General features: G+C 37.6%; 1 protein-coding gene across 1 annotated transcript in view; it reads left to right on the top strand.

The window, feature by feature from the left end:
• Window positions 1-908: 908 nt before the first annotated feature.
• nectin4a (nectin cell adhesion molecule 4a) overlaps window positions 909-20,665 on the top strand; it is a 21,717-nt gene continuing 1,960 nt past the window's right edge. Inside the window, exons 1-10 of the mRNA XM_036596543.1 lie at window positions 909-1,561; window positions 7,471-7,665; window positions 7,966-8,133; window positions 10,444-10,722; window positions 12,223-12,340; window positions 14,633-14,784; window positions 17,569-17,728; window positions 18,925-19,000; window positions 19,115-19,174; window positions 19,270-19,458. Of these exons, the coding sequence (XP_036452436.1) occupies window positions 1,492-1,561; window positions 7,471-7,665; window positions 7,966-8,133; window positions 10,444-10,722; window positions 12,223-12,340; window positions 14,633-14,784; window positions 17,569-17,728; window positions 18,925-19,000; window positions 19,115-19,174; window positions 19,270-19,458 (1,467 nt within the window). The 5' untranslated portion in view covers window positions 909-1,491. The remainder of the gene's footprint in view (window positions 1,562-7,470; window positions 7,666-7,965; window positions 8,134-10,443; window positions 10,723-12,222; window positions 12,341-14,632; window positions 14,785-17,568; window positions 17,729-18,924; window positions 19,001-19,114; window positions 19,175-19,269; window positions 19,459-20,665) is intronic.

Genomic DNA, 20,665 nt, shown 5'->3' with positions numbered 1-20,665 from the left:
TCACGTTACAGAAATATGTTGTTCTGTCTTGCTGCTTTTGGTAAGATAATCTCTCCTATGCTGTAGAGCCTCAGGCTCTAACTGCTTTTAATGGAGAACAAGTTTAAAGGTTATGGTGTCTCTTCACCTCTAGGCGAGGTGCAACCAGATCCACAAAATGCATTCCCACTCAAAACAAAGCAGAAAAAAAGTACAAGTAGAAGCCGTTCCTTTCATGACAGGCTTGATAGCACAGGCAGTGTATATGTATCTAAGCACAGCCATCAGACATGGTTCAAATTCTCCTGTTTGGTGATCTAGGGGTGTTTTAAAGAGACGTATCTGTCAGAGGAGGAGATGCCTTGATACAAGACAGAATATCAGTAAGGGATCAGATAGATAGGGCTAGGTTTAAGGTTAAAGATTGCTTAGATTACAACATACAAAGTATCTTTAGCAGGTCTGTAGTTACATTATAATTACCATGTAGTTACCAAAAGATTTAAAAGGTTTTTTTGGCAGATGTCAGAGCAGTTAAGGAATATCCAGCTTTCCCTCATAAACAGCGCTTGGCTTGTTTGTGTTCTTCCTTTAGACACTGCTGTGAGTTCCAGAGAACCTGAAAGATGAGTGTGGCAATTAGCGACATCCGAATCGTCAAGCAGTCGGTTCTTTTGAGCCGATTCTTTTTCAACCTAATCCATCTACCTTGTGTAGTCTGACAATATATTCTACCCAAATGTATGGCCTGAAGATTCAAAGTCACAGATGGAGTGTCCAGGAATTTTACAGGGCTGCGGCGGCAACACTGGACTCCCTCACTTAGGAGAATGAATCGTTTAATCGGACGTTCGAATTATTGAATCGAAAAATTCGAAAGAGTCGGTTCAGTCAACTGAATCGAACTTCCCGCTACTGCTGACAGTGTGAGCGCGCGAGGGCGAGGTGAGCGGACAGGTGTCTGCGAGGGAAACCTCCAGTCAGACTGCAGCAGATACTCACATCACGGCTCAGCTTTCGGGACAGATTCAGGTCGTTTAAACTGATTTTAGTGTCAGTACGAGTGTTCAGTGTTCAGTACGAAATAAAACCCTTTTTTCCAGCGGACTCTTCGGCTTTTAGAGCTCATCGGCGAATACGCGCTCAGAGAGACGCGCTGCTCCACAGACCAGATCATGAAGGACTGAACTGTTTGAGCGCAACGTCTAAGTCCGTGTTTTGGACAGCGGCGACCAAAAGTGACCAGTAACCGTTTCTAATGTGGATTCTACTCGGAGTTTGGTCTTTTTTATTCATTACTACAGCCGAGTGGAAAACGGAATAACGAGAAGAAAGCCAGGGATTAACGGTTCATTGATTCAGACTCTGCACTTTAGCAGAACCTGAGTTATTTTTGTTTAGTTGGGCTTTTTGGTTTTTTTTTTATTTGTTTTTTTTGTTTGTTTTTTTTTGCTTATTTGTCGATGTACTTTCCTGCAGTGAACTCTATTGACATTTGACATTTGAGTTAGGATGAAAATCCAAGCACCGAGGATGACCTCAGTATTCATCTGCTCCAGGATTCTGCTCATGTGTCATTTATGTGAGTATTTCGGTTGAACTGTGTCTGGTTTTGTGTTTCTGAAGAATTTCTCTCACTTGTTGCTCAAGAAGCTTTTGCTCCAGACCTCAACACGTCCACAGCTGTCTGACTTTTCAGGAAGAACTGGTTATGAATATCGACTCACCTCCTGTCTCTCTCTCTCTCTCTCTGTGTGTGTGTGTGTGTGTGTGTGTGTGTGTGTGCTCGTCTTGCTAACTTTGTGAGGACTACATGTCCTCATATATATATACACATATATTTCAACATTAAACATTTTGCTAGTTCTTACTTGAGAATTTTTTTTTTTTTGCCACAAATTACATTTTTAAACTAAAAGAGCAGAAAAATTGCCTGTTGGATACTGAGGTTATGGTTAGGTTTAGGTGTAGCATTACGTGGCTACAGTAATAAAAAAAGTAATACAAAAATCAATAGAAAATCAATTCCTACCTCCTGCTAGTCCTCACTAGTAATGTAAGACAAATGTGTGTGTGTGTGTGTGTGTGTGTGTGTGTGATTCAGAACTACAGGATGGCCCTCCCTAACACATAGTGTGGGACTAGTAGGCCTAAGTGTGTATATTTTATTCTCATGTCTTTTTGGGGTAAAAACGGTTCAATGACAGAAGTTATTACACATAGAATGCAGCATTTATTTACATTTATTCCCCTTTGATTACTGGAGTTAGATTTGTAATACATAGAGCAACAGTGAGGGGGATGGACAGGTCAGATACTGCATCATACAGTATTACAGCAAATTATTCAAACCACAAAACTGTCTACATGTACAAGAAACCACTGGACTGTGAGGGATTTTTGTCTAGATGCCTGTTTTGTTTACAATCATTATATTACAAGGTACTGTACATGTACAAATCTTAAATAAGTTTTTTCCCAGAGAAAAGTACGTATTAGTACCTTTTCGTAACCTAATATTTTATAAAAGAACAATAAAATAAGAAGCCTGGAGACGAGACGGGGTGTGTGGAGTCAATACAACTTGGAAAATATCATTTTAATGGATTATGGTACAGTTATGTTCCATGACTAAAGCTCCTGAGATGTACCCTTGTGGGTAAAACCTCAGTGACAGTTTACTACCTTTTTACTGAGAGTATATGATGACTTCAGTGATAGTTTCAGGCACAAAAAAAAACAATAATGTTCAAATCATGATCTGCTTGTTATTGTTTAACAGGTTTAAAGGGTTAATTCTAAGTTTAAGTTATTTCAGAGTGGTTTGATGTGAAATGTTTCATTCTGGAGAAATTTGCAGAGTTTGCAGAGTGAGCATTGTTTGCAGTGGTGGTGACAGGAACCAGATCTCTGAAAAGTTTCATGGCTCTAAAAGCTGCTTCACACAAAGCTATTACATTTATGAATATGCTGCCTGATTCCTTAGACATTGTTTTATAATAAAGTTTGAGATAAAGTTTTGGCCTAAAATGTATTTTTTAAAAACGTCATTCATGGCAGACAGGTACATTCAGGGTATTGTAAGACAAATTAATCTCTAACTTCAATATATTTTTTCAGATTACCACTATTTTACCATCACATATAAAACTGAAGATGTGTAGATTCACCGGTCATTTTGTATAGTAAATAAAATGGCTATATGTGTTGTAGACAGTGTGACCCCTGGTTCCTATCACCACCACTGTAAAGAAATTAGAGTCAGTAAATTTCTCTACAGTAAACCATTTGACATCAAAACATTCTGAATGACTTTGTTTACAATCACAATGGTTGAATTATGCAGAAAATTTGAAAAGTATGTGGAATTCAGCATTAACTTGGAGTTGCTATATAAATGACTTCTGGCCGTCAGGGAACTGATTCTAGTTAAGGTAGCTTCATATTCTGGGCATTGAACCACAGTCAAGTGCATTAGCAGCCTGTGAAATGAGGCATGACATATAAAGTGTTCTGAGAACAATTATAAGACCCATTGCGCTTTTCTTGCTAAGATTTTTTCCATATGGTGGCTGTTGTTAAAAATCTGAATTTGCACCCATATTAACTAGGTGAAGTTTGTGTGACCGTGTGTGTGTTTATGTGGGTGTGTTGCTTTCTTTCCACCCAGAGATAATTATTGTTCAGACACTGAACAACAAGTTGAGCAGCATATCTGCCCTTCATCCATTAAATCTCTTCCAGACTCTGTTTTTCTCGCCTCCCTGCCTCCAGCACACTCCCTCCCTCCTGTTTTCTTTCTCGTCTTTCTTTCTTGTTTTTGAGTTCTCTCTGCCTTTTAGGGTCCTGTCATGAAAAATGTAAGGCTACTACAATCGGCATGCAGTTCTGCTGTCTTTTTATGCTGTCTTCGATCTTCTGAAAGTTTGGTACCGGTCAGTTCAGTTGATCTATTCATGTTTTCCAGTAGCTTCTGTTCTGAAATTGAACAAGTTTCACAGAACTCTGGCAATATTGTAGCATTGGCACAGAAGACGACACAGACAGCACTGTGCGTACGGGCAAATGCTCTTATTTCTTAACAGGCACTTAAACAGAGGTTAACCCAGCCCAGCGTTAACCCCCCAGGCAGGGGGAGGACATGACATGCGAGGAGGGTAGATAAGCACGCACAAAACGCACTTCCTCAGTCATAACTGCACCAATAACTATGAATAAACAACAACAACCACAAAATGTCCTTTTTTAACCCAGGAGCATGATGCATACCGAGAGCCACTTTACATGGCCACACCCCCTAAGCTCCCCACGGCAGCCCGACGTGTAGCAGACTACACAATATCATTTGAAATTAATAACGTTCTTCATGTAATTTTGACAAATATGTCTCTGTTAGCATGCTATGCACTCCAATTCCTAAAATGCCTGTTTACCATTTACCACACTTTGAAAGCCTTAGCTGCATGTCCCAAAAAGGCCTAACAGAAATAACATCACAGAGAAATACAACTAAATGCTTGCAAAATTCTAAGAAAGTGCCGCCTCTCTTAGTTACTATGTCCATCAAACTTTCAGTACAGGTTACCTGGTAGAGTCTCTAACACTTTTACTAGCAGGCTAAATAGATCAGTAAGTACAAGCTCACAGAAGAGAACACTTTTCAAGTCTGGTTTTACAAGATGATAAGATGTTTGCAGGCCAATTTAAAGTGAACAAAAAATGGATTCTGAACACTATATTTACTTAAATAAACCAGGGAAATCATTTAGTCACTTAATGTTAAAGCAGAAAGTTTTCATGTATAACAAGGAGAAGGTTTGTGCAATGGAAGCTACCTCTTCAAAACAGCTAATGCTAAAGCTAACCCAGAGAGCAAACAGTCAGTGAATCAATGTGAAATCAACATTAAAGTGTCAATGTTAACTCATTCAACATTCTGATCTAATATTGATTCTTAACCACCTTTGTACCCTGAATTTATACTGCAGCAACACAAAGTTCAAAAAAATCAATTGAACTCAGAATCAGTGCTACCTGAGTCACTTTTCAACCCTTCAAAAATCCTTTTACTGCAGTGAAAAACTGGCTTTATCTATGGCAAAGATCATTTCTTAAAAAGCCAACTTGAGCAATTTAATCTTAGACAGTGTTTCTCAGCCCTGGTCCTGGAGGCCCACTGCCCTGAACTTTTTAGTGTTTTCGCTGTTCCCAACACACCTGGTTCAACTAATCAGCTCATTAACAACCCATTACTTAGTTAAAGTGGGTGTGTTAAAGCAGGAAAAGCTCAAAAATGTGCAGCGGGCCTAAAAGACCAGGGTTGAGAAACGCTGGCCTAAAACATGCAGCACTTTCCATCAGTTTCAGACAAAAATGTATTTTTATTCAGATTTGCTGACTAGCAAGGTAACAAATGAAACACCAAACAAAACAGCAAACTTCATGAGGTCTTTCTTCTTGGAGGCTCTGAAAAATAAAAGCAAACTCTGTTTTTAACCAGTTGTTATGCAAAAAGCATGACAGTAAGAATAATTTCTTTCTCTCTATTTCAAAAGCAGTCATTTTTCTCAGCTCAATAAATGACCACTAAAAATGGTTAGTTTCCTCTAGTTAGCATAGATTTAATGAAAAGTCATGACATTTTGCTACCTTAACAGTAAAACAGGTAATACTTTATAGTGATTAATGCTCAGTTTTAATAGTGTTGTCTATCACACAAACATTGAACTTTGAAAAAATGTCAGGAGTGAAAATATTATCTAACATGATGGAGACAGCAGCTGAACAGAGAATCTGAGAACAGGGCGTGTGAGTTCATGCTGGTGTGTCCATCACATGATCTTGCAGTCTTCTATAAATCAATGTTTTATGCCAGTGTGATGAGCCAACTTTGGTCTCGTGGTTAACTATAAATTAATATAGCTGTAGAGGCTCTGGGGGCATGGCCATGCCTTGATGCTGTGTCCTGTTAGTTTAAAATGTGTGTACATGTTATCTGTGTTATTTTGTGCCAGGCAGTGGTTTCAGGTAGTTGGGTTGAGTGTCTACCATGAAGCAGTGATGTGTGGCTGGCGATGACCTCCCAACTATTTGCATTGTGTTATGTGCCTTTTCTGCTGGTGTTTAATAAAAGAGCACTTTTCGCAGCAGAATCATGGCCTCTCCTGTGTCTTTAAGCTGACACCACAGTATTTTCAATGTCACTATTGCCAAAGTTGGGAGCTGGTAACTTTCAATAATAGTTTTACATTGATCCAACACATGTTGCCATCAAATTTCAACCCCAGCCAACATAATAAAAAATCAATAATCATCAAAAATCAATGTCATCCTGCTATGTGGGGACACTGGAGCTAGCCGGTGGTGAGGAGTTTTTTACACAAGGTCTTTCAGCAAGCTTTAATAAAACAACAAAAACAATGATGTGGATTAGGGCATTTATCTTGATGCATGATATTTTAATACGGTTTCGTTTAATCTGAGTGATTTATCAAGCTAACTGTGAGCAGCAAGTTAAGTAAACTAAATTATCTTAACATTTCACTGTTGTGTTATTTATTGTCAAAATGATTTTTAGCAAATAGAGTAACATAAGCTATAAGTGTGGTATTGAGTTTTATGAGTTTAATCCAAAATTGCAAGTGTCAGGCATTATATGTTCTTCAGCACTTCCCTTCCTCCATTTCTTAGTCTAATAATTCTGACTAGTTCACTGCCACCTCCGTTCTCACTGCAGGTTTGTTTGAGGAGAAAGAAACATTTAGAGATGATTGTGATTGGCTGAGAGGCATGTCAGTCATATTTTTGAAAACGGTCAATTATTGAAGGACAAGGACATCCAATTGATTTTAAAATTTGAAAATACAAACAGCAGTGGTCTCTGATGACTCCTCCCCCTCCACTTCATATTTACAGCCAGTGACTGTGTGTGCAGTGTTGCATACTTCATTTTTTGAGGGGTATGTTATTACAGTATTAAAAGTATGTCCTGTTTCTTATTCTAGTGGATGGTACACTACAGAAGCCTGGACCCATGGCCTGCATATTTTATTGTTATCCCTGCTCTAACACACCCCAACCAACTATTTAGCTCATTAATTAACTCTTCTAGTGTGAGAGGCTTAGAACAGAGAGAGCACTAAAATGTTCAGGACAGCAGTACTGCACGATCAGGACTGTGAACCACAAGAGTGAGAATGATGGGTAAAAAGTGTTTAATGGACAGTTGAAGTAGTTTTACTAGAAGAATAAACAGGAAGTGCTGACTTCTCATTTTTCAGAGTAGATGATTTTTATTTTTAAAAGTATTTCTGCTGTTTTTTTCTCCTTTTTTACATAAAATGCAAACATTGTAATTTTTGGTTTGACTTTTTGCCACAAAAATCCTTTTGGTTACTTAAGCTGTTGTTAGCTTTCTAATACATATTTCAAACTACAGCAGTGATTGTTCATTGAGACCCTGTTTTAACGCTCTCTCTCTCTCTCTCTCAGTGGTGTGTGTACGTGGTGGGACTTTCGTGGAGCCCTCGTCCCCGGCTGTGTTTTCTGTAGCAGAGGGTGAAACACGGCTGCCCTGTCAGTTCGAGCCGTCAGAAGAGAGTGTGTTTCAGGTCATGTGGACAAAGGAAAAACCAGATGGAACCAAAGAGCAGATCATAACTGCTCATCATACAGAAGGACAGTCAGGTAAAAATGCATTTATAGCATCCATATATTATACCTCCACACCCAGGAGATAGTTATTGCTGTACAATAAATGATGTCAGTTATAATTAATAATAATAATAATAATAATAATAATAATAAACAATTCCTCCAGCAGTTAGCATTTGACAAACATTAGTTAACAGATTTTCAAGAAGAAAAAGTACAAGATAGAAGATTTGTGACTGAAAACAGTGTTAATTGTTAAAAAGCTACATTTCTCTTCCTGTGACTGGTGGGATTTTTCTCGAATCTTTTGTTTACTTTTCTGTCTTTCCTCAGAATCTCCTGAATATGCAGGCCGTGTGCGATTCGAGGGCACTAACCCCATGGTGAACTCTGCTCTGATTATCATGAATACAGTACAGGCAGATGAGGGAATATACACCTGTACCATTAGTACCTATCCCTCTGGAAGCTTTAAGACTGATCTGTCTCTCACTGTGTGGAGTAAGTGTTTGTACATATTTTAGTTTGTAAATCAAAACTGCATTTCACTCAGTTTCTCTCTGTGATAGCTTTGGCCAAATGTTCATCTTCCCAGACATAATCAATCAACCAAGATGTGTTTTGCAGTGGGAACAATGAGGCTCATGTATCTAACAAGGTTATAACCACCTCTTAGCATTATGCAAACTGAGTATCTGAATCATCTCACACTTGCCTCCAACCATGTCGAGCTGTTAAGTATGTCAAATAGACTCCTTCTGTGGCTCTTAACACTGTATGACATACTGTTATCTATACAAATGGACATAAGTATATAGCATAGCTAGAAACAACAGTAGCAGCCATGTTGTTCTAACAGGTCTTAGCTGATCGACTACATTTGGAGTAAGGGGAAGAAGTGGGCAAATCGTTTGATTCTTGTCCATCATTTTTAGGGTGGGATTGAGACGTCTGCCGAAGAAATGGCTCTAAAAGTCAGTTAAAAGCTATATTTGAATGAGAGGACTATGACTGTAGCTTGCATAGCTAAAAAGCATGCAAGCAGCTGGGCTTTGGCCTGCACTACTATAGATGGTTTACATCACATGTGACAGGCTCCAGTCCTCGTGGGCCAAAACACTGCAGCACACTGCCTCATTAAACACACCTGATTCAGCTCATCAGTTAATTAGCAAGGCCTTCATAAACTGAATTCAGAATGTTAGATGAGGGTAAATGCTAATCTCCGCAGCACTTTGGCCTGGAAGGACCCCCAATTAGACATGACTGGTTTAAAGATTCAAACTAGGAAACTTCATCAGCAGCAAAAAAAAATCTTGTCATTAGTAATTTATTATGTTTACACATTATTAACAAACAAAGTGTGATTTAGCAGAGAAAATTATTTAGAAACAGCAAAACAATGCCAGGTATTGTGTGCATATTTATAACGTTTACAATGTTTACATATGTGCATATGTAGTATATAGATTTGTAAATGTACAAGTGATATGGACGTTAGTCATGATTGAAGCAAATAGGGCTGGAGCACTGGGCCAGGGGGAACTAGGATTGTTTACAAAATTACAAAAGGGAACAGAGGGCATAGGGAACATAGAGCTCTGGAAACATACAACTGTAAAGGAAAATAAAGGGCCCTCTTAACACAGGGATAACTCCTAACACTGACAGTCTTAGTTAATGCAAGCTAGCTGTAGTCTGGTTTCTCATTGTCTATATATGAATGTTTCAGTCATATTCTGGTTGATGTTTGGAAATCAGCAGCATGAATAAATGGAAATAGACCATTTAGTCTACACAGAGCAAAAAGGAAATGGCCAGAAAGTGTTCACAAGATATTTTTTCACCATAAAACTGTGGTTCTGTAACAAATATTACCGTGTTGTAGAGACTGAAGCTCTCCTACAGGGTTAAGCTTAGGCCTAGCTACCTCCCCATCTACTTTAGCTAGTTAGCTACAGGCATCAAACTTTATAGAATTTTAAACATAATTAACATTTTGTCACTAGCTTGGGAGTTAGCTAACTTAACCAGCTCCCAAGCTGCCTAACTGATCAGCTCTGGACTTCTTCCACTCCAGAGGCTTTTGCTCAGCTGAAGGCTTGGTCTGCAGAGATGCAGCTAGATGTACCTCTAAAAATTTGTCAGCAGGCTAAATTGAGTGAAAAATAAAAATGCAATTTACCTCTAATTTCGCTGAAATATTGCAGTGTTGGCTCAGAAGAAAATGCAGAAAACATTGCTCATATGAGCAAATGCTCTTCAAAAATGCCCAGCCCAGTGCTAACCCCAGCAAGACATACAGAGAGGGGGTAACACGGTAGGACACAGCATGTGAGGAGAATAGACACTTCTGCCCACTGGTTAACTCCAAAGCCCCCCTTCTTGGATACAAGTTACACCAAGCAAAACAACTACACTGATAACAACATCAACATAGCAACAACAGCAACAATAACAGTCCCTTTCTAAAACGGGAGCATGGCCACACCCCCCCCCCAAGCTCCACATGGCAGTGCGGCCCACAGCAGACGCCGCAGTATTAATGTCTCTGTAATCATCTCGTGTCTTAGTGATGTCCTTTCAATGCTTTCTTTTAAAATGTTTTGTTTCTTAGATCAGTACATTAAAGGTCTCTGTCAGTAGTTTCAGAGGAACACGTCACAAATGCTCAGTGGAGTTCTGGAGTTAATTTACATCCTCAAAAACATTTAGAATTTTTCAAATGTCATCAAACATCAAAGACTGCAAAAATGAGTGTAGTGCAGGTTATTAAATTTTTTGTGTTTCTTGTGTTTTGTCTTCCTTTAGCCTTACCCATCTCCACATTGGATACCTTTATTCTCGTGGAGGGTCAGTCGTTCCGGCCGGCCGCTACATGCCGCTCCGTGGCGAAACCTCAGCCAGGTCTGTCCTGGGACACAGACCTACCGGGCCAGAGCCAGAACCGCAGTCTGGAAAATGGAGTCTCTTACATCCAGTTCTCCCTGCACCCCCTGCGCTACATGAATGGCCGCAAGATGGATTGCCTGGTTTGGCACCCGACTCTAAAAAGCCCACGGAGGCACAGAAGCCAGCTTGTAGTGCACTGTGAGTATGACTTGGTCATACTTTTTTACAGTTTTTACATACTCATTTGCATTTGGTTACATTAGAAAACAACTTTTGGAATGATTCCCTAAAGAACCTTTCAGCACATGGTTGCTTAAAGAACCTTTTTTGTAAAGGAGATTTATGAGTGTGAAGAACACATTTTTTCAATGCGAATTAAAGAAGCACACACCCAAGACAATAACTATTTAGGACTGCTTATTTTTAAGAGTAACAGATCTGTATCTGTGTTGTATTGTTTGTTGCCTGTGGTTAACATGTAGATGGAGTAAGTGTTGAGATAAGCTGTGATGATGGTTTTAGATCATGGAAGCACACCAGAAAAAATCCGTGGCTTTTACTTTTCTGCCTTTAGGCAGGGTGAAATACCTGTTACAGCATACACAGTAAAAATGTTCAGTCAGTTCAACTTAAAAAAAAATATTTTATGTGATAAGCAGTTTAACTTCTTTTATTCAATGCAAATACACGCTTTGATTGAAACAAAGTAAAGTAATACATAAGATTCACAAACATTCTTCTTAGTCCAAATCACATAAAACACACAAATGACCTTCTGGCCTCTTCCACTTTTTACAGTGAAGTCAGTGAGCTTGTTTGTCTGCCATTTTTCAAACAATTGCTCTAGAGAACTCAGAAAGTGGTTTGGCTAATATTGTAGTTCACCTCTTTCATCTGCTCACTTAATTGACCATTACACCTTTCTCTCACCCAGTGGAAAATGCCCTTCAGATTCTTTAGATCTGCTTGGTAACCTCTCCGAACTTGTGGTTTGTAGCACCTGTTTTGTGTCTGCCTCAGGAGCATGACTACCTAGTTTCTGTCTGATTCATTGTCTTAACATCTTTAGTTCCGAGAAATTTTGGGTGTGTTCGTGAAGCAGCTGATTGTTTTGCATTAGTTTGTAACAATCCATGTAGGGAAATTGCTAAGTAGCATTATTATTGGGATGATGTTATTATCTTTGTGTTACATCATACTATTACTAATGATGATTAGTATAACATTGGTGCCTACATTATTATGATATTATTTTCATTTATTAAGCATTTCAACATGTTGAAGTGTAACCTTAATGAACCCTAATGAAAATGGGGCACAAAGTGGGTATTTACAGTCAATTTGAAATCCTTTTAGTTTTGTAACCTTAACCTAACCTTAACATATCATTTAAAAGACAAAAATCTTGTGTTCCCATAGTAGAGTGAAATGTGAGTATCTGTGTTTTGATGACATCACTGTGCAGCCGTCAGGGAAAAATAATAATTAATAATATCATGTTTCACCTTCCTCTCCCAACACCCCACCTATCATTAAGGAAAAATGCTCAGCTAGCTCAGAGACCCTCCCTTACAATGTTTCACTAAGACATAGGTCATAGTACTGAAGAAAAATATATTATGATTTCTAATTCACGATGACTTTAAAGGCATTTTGTGTGTGTCTGTGTGTCTGTGTGTGTGTGTATGTGTCGGTTAGACCCACCGGATGCAGCAATCAAAGGTTATGATGAGAACTGGTATGTGGGACGGGAGGACATGACACTAGAGTGTGATGGTGAAGGAAACCCAAAACCAGACAATTTCACCTGGATCAGGTAAATAATCGTGTAACTGCTCATTCAACTGTCTGTCTACACTCTTAAAAATAAATGTGCCATAAAGGGTTCTGTTTGCAATGTCATAGAAGAACCTCTTTTGGTGTCCTAAAGAACCTTTCTATGGATGGTTCTTTGGAGAACCATTTTTGTCAACAAGGAAGAACCCTTAAATTGGTATAATTACATTATGTTAGATTCTTTCAATCTTTAAATGGTTCCAATGCATCACTCAAAATAGTATAACTGTCCTGTAGTCACAGTTATTACTGTAGTTCTTCTATATCATTTAAGTATAATGGTTGATTGCAAAGTAATTGCGTTTATGTTCAGTTTACATTTTGCACTGACAGGTGCGAGTCTGGACTTCTGACTTTTTTATTGTTGGATTCAGTATCAAGAAAGGTGGCTGAAAGCTACTGTTTTGTGTGCATTGATGTTCTGAATTTTTACCATATGTTTGTCATTAATTAATATAGAAAACAAACCAAAAATAGACAGATGTGCAGATGTTTTAATTATGCAATTACTTTTGAATAGTATAGCAAAGTGATGACATTCTTGGGGATAATGTGCATCAGGATAGTCACCAATCATCCAAATATACCTTTTCCAGTGCTCTTTCGCCTGGCCTAAGCTGCTTTTCACATTTCTGTTTCTTTCTCCGCTTGCATGCCGCAGTAATCCAGTCTAAAGGTGTGGTATCTCAGTTATTCAATCAGCAAAATTTATTAGCACACCCTCATTGATTTTTTCGTTTACCAGATAGAACCTTTCTGTAGCTCTAGCCTGTATGACCGTGTTTATATGCAGTGTATTAGAGGAAACATTTGTGTTGTAATTATGGCGCAAATAAGTCGCAGTCTTTTTCATTAGTCATGTGCACACGCCTTATTTTGTGATTATCTGTAGGAGTGACTCAAAGTTGTATGCACGCACATTCAAGCAGTCAGCCACTCGTTTCTTGAGCTTTTGTCTTTCACACACACTATGCATTTTGGCGAGTGCCCTAAGTGGCAGAACCTGTTCTGTGTCTGCTCAGCGCAAATGCAAAGCAAGTGAAGTAACTGTGTCCTGGTATCGTGTTGCTGCTTGTGCATAAACCGTCAGCAGCACACTTTCACACGAAGGAGGGAGGGAGAGGAGGGTGAGAAATGGGGCGAACAACTGATGACTGGGGGATGAGTGGACATGTGTGGGTTTGGTAGAGGTGAAGTAAGGGTGGAATTTATGATAGATTACATCATGATACACTTTTCTGAAGATATCATGGATATCATCAGTACTTCTAGAACACTGAACAACTGCATGTTTCATAAAACATGACAGATTTAGATCAATTATAGAGAGTCTGTGAACAACTAGTGTGTAGTAACTGCATAAACTGCATAGCAACAAGTAGCTGATTGGTTGTCAGCCCATTATGACATCATCTAATTTTATTAATTTACTTTTGTCATCAAGTCTTTTATAGTTTTCTTTACAGTTGTGTGTGAAAGTTTGAACACCCCAGTCTAATTTCATGTTTTGTTGATTTTGATGAGCTGTTTCTATTTACTTGCCGAGTTTAACATATTGGAAAACATATAATATAAAAGGTGCCATAACCTTTGCACAGACCACATTTTATAGTTTTTTCCAGGGTGTTAAATTCAGGAAATAGACAGTAATTGTACATTAAAATGGGCAGACATTTTTCTTTCATGGCACATCATATAAGACGTATTGGATTTGTTTGTTTGCTATCTTTAGACAGGATGGCGGACAGCAACCAGTTAAAACATGTGTGGTCGGGGTTTGGGGGAAGCTAGTTTACTGTCACTATGCAAACTCTCATGTAAACTCTCATACAGACGAGTTTCTATCTCATGTAAAATATGTTCCATGTACTTCCTATTACAGCTTCCTTTCACAAAAGTCAAACACCGTTCATTTATTTAATTTCCAGTCAAATCAGCCATTAAATTCTAACCCAATTACTCCTTTTGTGTGTGAGGACAAAAGGTAGAAAATTTAACAGAAAATAACATAAAGGCCTAAATGTAATATAATAGGTTTCAGTATTCAGTTTGCTTTCAGTTTTCCAAAGAAATCTGCAGGGATATTTTTCCTCACCTCCAAAGTTCAGTCTTAGAGGTTGGTTGCATTTTCTGTTTTGCATGATCCAAGTAATCAAGAGATTTGTCACCAATGACAAGGATGACTGAATGTCATTTTAGGAAATGATTCATATTGCCAGGTACTGAGTCTTAAACTGTTTGAGTTACAGAACTGTCTGTTCTCACTCTTCAGGAAAGATGGAGGTTTACCAGACGGTGTGACGACAGAGAAGGGGCTTCTGAAATTTAACAGGCCTCTGACCCTGACAGACGCAGGAGAGTACGAATGTGTAGCCACCAACGTGGTGGGGTCGGGACGATCACACTTGAAGATAACTGTAACTGGTACGTTTGCCCTTATGTTGTTTTGTAGTTTTTGTGTATTCACATGGAAATAGAACTCGAAAGAAAATGTATGATGCATCACATCAACATCACGATACAAATAGATAACATCAGTATGATTGCTGCCAAAAGTAAATTGAAAGACATGTGGAAATGATCTACACATGTGAATCCAGCAAAGTCAACGCATTACTTTTTTGTTTGTAGGTTTTGTACTTTCATATGAAAATACAACCCCATTTCCAAAGAAGTTGGGACACTTTGCAAAATGTAAATAAAAACAGTTAATAAGCCACGAGAGGCCGTGGGTTACTGCGGTTACTGTGGGTAATTGCAGTAACTCACTGCCTCGAGTGGCTTATTGCTTTTATAAAATGGTGGCCAACATAAAATATATTAAAATACACAATGTTTTAGATAATTAATAGTTATTATTAATAATAATCGACATAAGTATTCCACCAAGAAATGTAGTTCCTTCAGAGTACGGTATCATTGCTAAGCAAACATTGACTGCTGAGTGAGGAGAGGAATGTTCGGTCGCCAATCACTATAAACTGCATACATTTGATGATTTTTTAAAACCTTTTTTGTATAACAGTGAACATATGTAACATAGCACTGTTTAATGCAAATACTTTCAGTTTATAAGTACTTTTGGTCATTAAATTACCACAGCAAGTCTTCTGCCAGTCTGACAATGCCACTTTTCTCACGATGGGGCTGATTCTCAAACGGCTCCCTGCTCCCTACATAGTGCACTACGTAGGAACTTAAATACTAACTCCTGCACCCCAACAATGCATTTAATAGCAGAAGCTAGAATTTCAAAGCTTAATGTAACACAGCACATCAGCTATTTAGCTAGGGAGTGTGGAGCTGTTTCGGATTCAGCCTAGGTTTGATGCTACTTCTGACTGAAACACAGACATTTGAAGCATGTAAGCCATTCAGGTGACATTCTTTAGACTTTTATTTTGCAGTTTTTCAGTGAATCATATTATAGGTACTTTAATTCAAGCTTGCGATATTAATGTTGGGGTTGTTTAGCATGGTTGCTATCTTTTAGCTTGTTAGTTAGCTGACCAACCTAGTTTTAGATAAGAAAATAAGTTTTCAAACAGAAACAGAAACGGGTTCTTACTTCATCAGTGCGCTCCGTGCTCCATGTGAGCAGCATTAAAGTCAAAGATTAATCCATTAACAACAGAAGGGTTTTTCTCAAAGTAAAATAGCAAAGAACTTGGGGATTTCATCATCTACAATACATAATATCATTAAAAGATTCAGAGAATCCAGAGGAATCTTGTATGCAAGGGACAGGGCTGAAAAACAAAAATTGGACAGCGTGATCTTTGGGCCCTCAGACAGCACTACATTAAAAATAGACACAATTCTGTAGTGGAAATCACTGCATGGGCTCAGGAACACTTCTGGAAAACACTGCCTGTGAACACAGTTTGTCGCTGCATCCACAAATGCAAGTTAAAACTTGTGCAAACCATGCAAAGAAGAAAACATATATAAGCAGGATCCATAAACGCCACCACCTTCTCTGGGCTTGGGATCATTTAAGATGGACTAAGGCAAAATGGAAAAGTGTCCTGTGGTCCAACGTATCAAATTTTTTGGAAATCATGGGCACCACATACTCCAGGCTAAAGAGAAGAGGGACCATCTGGCTTGTTAACAGTGCACAGTTCAAAAGCCAGCATCCGTGATTAGTGTGCATGGCATAGGTGACATGCACATCTGTGAAAGCAGCATTAATGGTGAACGATATAGACAAGTTTTGTAGCAACATGCTACCATCCAGCGTCTTTTTCAGAGAAGGCCTTGCTTATTTCAGCAAGACAATGTCAAATCACATTCTGCACTTACAACAGCATGGCTCCTTAGTGAAAGAGTCTGGGTGCAGTCCAGAACTGTCTCCCATTGAAAACATTCAGCCCATTATGAAACAAAAAATACCACAAAGGAGACCCCAAACTGTTGAGCAGCTGAAATCCTATATCAAGCAATAATAGGGAAAATATTTCACTGTTGTTAAAAGGCGATGTGACGCAACACAGTGGTAAACCTGCACCTGTCCCAATTTTTTTGAAATGTGTTGCCGGCATCAATTCAAAATGAGCATATTTCTTTCAAAAGACAGTAAACTTCTCAGTTTCAACATTTGATATGTTGTCTTTGTACTATTTTCAATTACATGTAGGGTTTAAATGATTTGCACATCATTGCATTCTGTTTTTATTTACATTTCGCACAGCATCCCAACTTTTTTGGAAATGAGGTTGTATAACAGAATGGCTTTTCCTTTTGTATCTTCTGTTTTCTTTAGATATTTTAAATCGGATGTACCACAACTTCTGTTGTTTTTTGAAAGTGCTTTAATAAACAAACATGACTTGTGGTAACCGTACTTTGGCCTTCAGCTGTTGTCATGAACCAAAACTACTGGAGACTCACATCTTACCACCAGAGTTTGGTGACAGTGTGTTAAAATAAACTTTTTATCTAAATTCAGTGCTACATTTGAGTGAATTTAAATGAGCAGACATGGGCTTTTGGCACCATTTTACTTAACAAATATTTCCAAGACCCTTTAGTTGCCCCCCTCTATTTCTGTGCAGGCCCTGGGCTATTTTAGATCTAATCATTGCTGATTGCTGACCCCTAGTGCCTATATTATACATGTGCACAATACATAAATTTTGATTATAAGATTACTGGGTGGTCGGTTGGTTGTGACTAAGTGAGTATGATTGTGTGTGAATTTAACAGAGTTACCTCAAAAACGGGCATCATTCGACAGCCTCCTGCTGATCATCATAGGAGCCGTTGCTCTTATGGTGGTGGTTATTCTGGTGGCTGTGGTCCTAACAGTGAACCGACACCACAAGCGAAAAAACAAACAGCTGACCATGGAACTGAATGAGAAAAAGTAAGCCAACTTTGGACCAGTTTTAATCACTGATGAACTATTACACTAAGCTTTTTAATTTCAAACATGTTTGTTTGTTTTTGTTTTCATCACATTTGTTTTTTTGCCATATTACAAATTTATGGATATTCCAAATTCTAATTCACATTTAAAATTCTAACCCATATTCCAAATTGTAACCTGTATTGTAAGTTCTGACCCCGTTCCAAATTTTAACCTATATTCCACATTATAACTGACATTCTAAATTCTAACCCACATTCCAAATTTTAATTCACATTACAAATTCTAACTCCTATTCCAAATTCTAACTCACATTACAAATTTAACCTAAATTCCATATTCCAACCCACATTCCAAATTTTAATTCATATTACAAATTCTAACTTCTTTTCCAAATTTCAACCCACATTACACTTCCAACTTACATTATAAATTTCAACCTATATTCCATATTCCAACTGACATTCCAAATTCTAATCCACATTACAAATGTTATTCCTGTTCCCAATTCTGACCCACATTACAATTATAACTCACATTACAAGTTTTACCTATATTCCACATTCTAACCAACATTCTAAATTGTAACTCACATTTCAAATTTTAACCCATATTTCAAACTTTCACTCATATTCCCAGTTCTAACCTACATTCTAAGTTGATCTAACATTTTAACTTATATTACAAATTCTAGCCCATATTCCACATTCTAACCAACATTCCAAAGACATTAGAGATTATCAACTGTTTTCCAAAAATAGCCACTTTAATTGGTATCACAAGAGAGAAATGTTTGTTTGTTTTTTTTCAATACATTTTTTTGGTTTTCAATACTGATTTTTACGCTTAACAAGCCATATGTCAACATTACTAACACTGGAAGTTTAGGCTGACAAAATATTAAGCCAGTGGTGGGGAGTTTCTTTCAGTCATATCAAATTTCAGGAAATCTTCAAGATAGCATGGCACAGTCATGACAGAGAATCTGACTTTCCCATTTCTTTTCTCAAAGATATCAAAATGGTAAACAAAGTCAGCAATTTTTGTACTGTTAAGTTTGATGTTGATGGTTCATACAATAATTTACTTAATTTTCATAATGTTTCACATCTGCGTGATGTGGTCGTCATTCTCCTGCATGCCTCCATCAGTGTTGCTGCATAGAACACTCTCTATCTCTCTCTTTCTCTCAGGGAAGAAATCAGCACTCTATCCAGGCAGGCCTCAATCAGGAGAGTAGGCTCAATTAACACAGAAAATAAGTACCAGGTATGAATACATACACATAATAATAATAACACTATTTACCAGGAAACTGTTACATATATTCCATTATTTTTATTGTGCATTCATTTTGTATATCTTTTCATTCTGTCTTATCAGATGGATGAAGCTCTACCGCTAAGAGTTGAAGGAACAATACGTGCCAGCCTCAGTTCCCTGGTATGTGTTTGACCTCTCTCTTCCTCTGTAGATAGTGTTATATTCTCCTGTTCAGTTTCAGGTGTTTTAATTTCATTCTATTTTCTTTCTTTCAGGACCACCCCCGTTCTCGAGACAGTCGCTCTACGCTGGGAGGGGCTGTGGATACGTTGGGTCGACCGATCATTTACAATGCGTCCAGACGAGGGAGGGAGCACACGATGGAAAGAGAGAGAGATGGAGATTTCACTCGACTGAAAGTGGAGTCTTTTGTGAAGAACAGCAATATGTCATTGGTGCATTCGGTATGTCTCTGTACACACATTGTTTTGATTTCCCTTCATCAGATTTTGTGCAGTGCCATACAATTTTGTACAGTGAATTACATAAACACTGTTCTAGCCAACTTTTACAGTACTGTTTACAAGTTTAGAATCAATATTTTCAGTAACATAAATTCAATTTGATGCCAGATAAATGTGTAGAATGAAGTCCCCTACAAGTTCATTGTTTTTTATGTAATTAGTAGTAGGACATGTTTTTTTACTAGCTGTAAAAAGAAGAAGAAGAAATGTTAGATGTGTCCAGAATAAATGAACAGAGCTGTAGATGATTCTAAAATGACTGAGAAATCTGCATCACATCAAGGATGAAGCTGTAATGAAGGTAACATTCTGAATGTCTTATATTGGAAAATTAGTAATCAAATCTTGAAGCAGACAAAAAATATTGTAAATAGAATTTACAGTATATACTCAATCTTTGAAATATTGAATACACATTCTTAAAATGTAAAAATATAAGACAATATAATAAAATGTATAAAGAAAATATAAGAATTAATTCTACACTGCATAAATTATTGTACACCAACTGGCCATTTCATTAAGTACACGTCCTTGTTTCTACGCTCATTGTCCATTTTATCAGCTCCGCTTATCATATAGGTGCACTTTATAGTTCTACAATTACAGACTGTAGTCCATCTCTTTCTCTGCATTCTTTGTTAGCCCTCTTTAGCCTGTTCTTCAATTAAGTGTAGATACAAGAAGATGTACTTAACAGCTACTACATGTCAGTCTATACAAAATAAACAAAATAATTTTAATAATTATAACTTTAAGTTTGAACTGTAGTATATTGGACTATTGTCTCTCCATCTCATTCACAGGTTCAAAGGTTTGTAATCTCTGTTCAAAACTTTGCAATCACTGTTTACAAAAATATTAAACCAGTTTCATCACATATATACTTATAAAATAATTCTAATATTCTGTATGTTTCAAACAATTTGTAGGAAGTAGTAAAAATGAAAAAAAGAGCTGGAGATGGTTTCATAATAATTCCTCAAAAACTGAGAAAGCTGTATAACTGATAATTACAGTTTATTATTGAATAACTTTAGCTGTAATACTTTGAAGTGTGAATAAACCCTCAGTTTATAATTTGGTATCTATTTTTTAACATTTCGATCTACGCTACATTAGTTATTAGTGAATAACAATCATAAAT

Source organism: Colossoma macropomum, unplaced genomic scaffold, assembly GCF_904425465.1.
Source record: "Colossoma macropomum unplaced genomic scaffold, Colossoma_macropomum, whole genome shotgun sequence".
Classification (NCBI taxonomy): Eukaryota; Metazoa; Chordata; class Actinopteri; order Characiformes; family Serrasalmidae; genus Colossoma; species Colossoma macropomum.
Note: the sequence above shows the minus strand (reverse complement) of the source record. Positions and strands in the feature narration are given on the sequence as shown.